We start from the raw sequence: 3894 nt of genomic DNA, 5'->3' as shown, positions 1-3894 counted from the left end.
ATCAGGTACAGGACATGGCAAATTTTCTCAAAGAAAAAAAAATCTGAAATAATGCTGTAAAATATACCTGAAAGTCAATAATATGGAAGGTTGAAATTTGCTGATTTGTATACAAACACTTTAAATTACATAATTATATTTCTACTCCAATTCTTTCTCTTTTTTTTTAAAATATAAACATTTAAATGGTGGTTGTCACAAAAACTTGACCGATTTATTCAAACATAAATTAAATACTGTTTTTCTTCAGAACAGTAAAAAAAAAAAATTATAATGAATATGTTATATGGTGCATATTTAGCAAAATGCTCCTCTCTAGAGTTCATTTTTGTAGCTGACTAATGAGTTTATGGTCACCAAATCTGTTTTTCTGTGGTAAATGTGACGTTACGTGACGTATTGTTTACACGCTATTGTCGTCTTTCCGCATTTGAAACACTGATTGAGCGACAGGATATGGGTTTCGGTAAGTTGTACTCTTTCTTTTAACAAACCTTCGGATGTTCATTAATGTTTATTTCATGTTGTAACTGCTATTAAAGCAGAGGAGATGATCAGTTCAGCTTTGCGCTGGCGCTTCTAACTGAGGCACAACAGTGATCTGTCACTCCACATTAAACGGCGGCAAAATGGCATTTAATATTTGAATATTGTAATAAAATGGACAGAATTTGAAATCTGAGACTTTGTTTCATATCAAAAGTAACAATCACAAAGCTTTTTGCAATTTATTGGATGGAAGGCGCGCTATAATTCTTGGGATTTATGAATCGATATAGTTTCATAAAAATGAGAATCGATTAAAATATTAAAATCGAGAATATAAGATATTTTTTACCCAGCCCTAATAATTGAATACATTAATAGGAGAATGAACCTAATATCGTCTTGACTATCGACAAAGACATCTGCTATCGTCGATATCTCTGACTATCCTCGATACACGATTCTATCGTCTATCGGCACAACCCTAATCTTTCAAAAGTTTTTTTTATTAATAAATTTTTCATGAGCAGCAAATCAGCATATTAGAGTGATTTCTGAAGGATCATGTGACACTGAAGTAATGGCTGCTGAAAAATCAGCTTTGCCATCACATCAATAAATTACATTTCAAAATATGTTAAAATAAAGATGTTATTTTAAATTGTAATATTTAACAACTTTTGTGTTTTTTTTTTGTATATTTGAATCAAATAAATACAGCCTTGGCAATAAGAGACTTCTTTCAGAAAATTTTTTTTAAAAATTACCGACCCCAAACTTTTAAACGGTAGATTTAAAAAATAAATAAATAAAGGCTGAAATAAACTGTGTTGTGTGCACAGCTTACTTCAGTGATCCACCAAATGCATGAAGGAATAAAGATGTTAATGGCATTAAATTACTTTGAATGTTATAATATGATATCAAACCTGGAGTAAGAGTGATTAATATTCATTCATTTATCAGGTGCTTTTATCCAAAGCAACAAAAGCAAGTCATTCTAGGAAGAAAGTAACAGGAGAAGTGCCGCAGGAATTACAGAGAGAGATGCAAAAGTATAAGTCGGAGATGTATAAGTATAAGTCGGAGATGTCGGAGATATAGAGTTGGAGATGAGACAAAAGAAAATGGGTAGGGAGTGTTTTTAAAGAGTAAGAAAGTAAACACACTAACAGTTTTGAGTCAAGAGCTCCTGGAAGAATTGTATCTTGAGGCATTTTTGAAAGTAGAGACTAGAAAGAGATTCAGCTCTTCTGATGGAGTTGGCAGCACTCATAAAGAGAGGCCGTGATTCACCATGCTTGTCTGTGGGCAGGTTGTATATCAGCAGAGAGATCTTGTTCAGTGTGCAGTGTTTGCTCCTTTTATGAGAGGGAATGTAAACACACTGGTTTTTATTGCTGCAGGAATCATATGATGAGGAAGAAGCTGATTCTGTTTTTCAAGAGGAGGAACCATGCACGCAAACAGCGGGTAAGTGTCTCTCTCTCTCTTGTGCTGTGTCAGTGAATGCATGTGTTTGAGTGCATGTTGAGTAAGTGCTCCTCCATCAGGTGTGGTGACTGAAGTTACAGAGAAACTAGAATATTTGTGGAAAAATCAAGAATGATGTAAGCACATAAATTTGCAGGTGCAAGTTTTTCTTTTGTTTACGCATAGAAATACATCTGCTTGTGTGCACTTTATGATCACGTTTAGTTTGTTAGTTAATAAATGGATGTGTGGGGCAAATATTTATAAAGCTAGATGGAGATGTTACTTTATGATTAATTGATAAAGACAAATAAGTAACAGATACTAATCATACGTTGTGGGAATAGTGATCTGTGAGTCATTTCATTTGCATAAGGAGTTCCATGTTAATCTCTGCAGTTTATTGAACATGCCCTTATTTGCATATCAGTCAAATTTTTTACTTATGATTTATAATTTGTCATCTCTGTCTGGACTTACATTGTCAGAAGAGGTTAGATGTTCTTATCATGTATCTTATGTTATGATGCCTCTAAATCTGTGGTCTAACTAAATTAGGGTTGTAACGTTATACCGGTATGACGGTTTATCACGGTTATAATACCGTGAACATTTGCATAACTACATTTAAAAAAAACAAATGAATGAAAAAAAAATCGCACCTGCGCATATGCAGCTTCTTTTCTCTCGGCTGCTTACACACACATGCAGCGGAGAAAATGGCAGAGACACAGATTATATCTAATCTCCATCCCCCGCCGAAAAAGAAGTTAAAATCTGCAGTATGGGAATACTTCTGATATTTTAAAAAAAATGAACGTGGGGTTGTCCATGAGGACGGATATCCAATTAGCAAAAAATGTGGACGCAAAGTGGCTGCAAAAGAAGTCAATACATCCAAAGTGTTCGCTCATATTTGTGAACTCTATCCCTCCGTGCAGATAAAGGTATGTCGCATTTATAACAAGTTATAAGTTCAGGCCGTATGATTTTCGTGAGGCAGAGGGAATCGTGAACATGGAATTTACAGTATAACGCGGATGTCGCGTAAAACACGCAATCTGATGGATAGATACATCAAAAGTATATGTAATATGTGTCTGTGAATATTAAAATGCAAAGAAACTGTTATATAAATAATCTGCTTGTTTCTGCATGTCTCCGAGTAGCTCTGTTTTATGTACTACATACTGAAGTACGCACGACGCTAAAAGTGTTTTCAGCATCTGCTTAAACATGAACATCAGCAGAGCTGCTCTGAGAGAAAACTTCAATAAACATTTCCTAGTTTTATTTGAGAAAAACCATTGTCAAATACACTCTGAAACTCAAAGGTCTGCCACAATCCGTCAAAATAAAAATTCGATTTAACTTGATATTATGACAGAAATATATTAGCATTGTACAATGGAATGTACTTCAAAGTTATAATAACAACAACAATAATAATATTCTTTATAATAAGATAATTATTTTAAATATGGGCTTTAAGAAATATCATGTTTGTTAGCTCTTTGCCAAAAATAAAAGTTGTTAAAGTTTCATTTGATAACATTTTACAATCCGTTAAAATGTTAAGGTTTTATGCATTAATTTGATTACCTTGGTTTTTGACAATATATTTGTATTAAACCACAAAACACAGAAAAAAAGAGAAAAAAATTATTATGATTATGATATGATTTCATAGGTCACTATTATTATTAAAACTGTAATAAATTATTAATAATAAAAGGTGGTAAAGGTTAATGAATTCAATTGATTAATTGATTGTTTTTGGTTATTAAAATGTGAATAAACCATTAAAGGTGACATATCATGAAAATATGACTTTTTCAGGTTTTAAGTGCTATAATCAGGTCCCAGGTCCATCTACCAACCAAGGAAACGTGAAAAAGATTAACCCAGTAACTTTGTTTTGGGAAGCCTTTTTCT

General features: G+C 32.9%; 1 protein-coding gene across 1 annotated transcript in view; it reads left to right on the top strand.

Moving 5' to 3' along the window:
* LOC107718342 (nuclear receptor corepressor 1-like) overlaps window positions 1-3894 on the top strand; it is a 128275-nt gene that overhangs the window by 34360 nt on the left and 90021 nt on the right. Inside the window, exon 9 of the mRNA XM_016525389.1 lies at window positions 1893-1959. Coding sequence (XP_016380875.1) covers window positions 1893-1959 — 67 coding nt within the window. The remainder of the gene's footprint in view (window positions 1-1892; window positions 1960-3894) is intronic.

The sequence above is a fragment of the Sinocyclocheilus rhinocerous genome, unplaced genomic scaffold (assembly GCF_001515625.1).
Source record: "Sinocyclocheilus rhinocerous isolate Xijiao unplaced genomic scaffold, SAMN03320098_v1.1 scaffold1565, whole genome shotgun sequence".
Classification (NCBI taxonomy): Eukaryota; Metazoa; Chordata; class Actinopteri; order Cypriniformes; family Cyprinidae; genus Sinocyclocheilus; species Sinocyclocheilus rhinocerous.
Note: the sequence above shows the minus strand (reverse complement) of the source record. Positions and strands in the feature narration are given on the sequence as shown.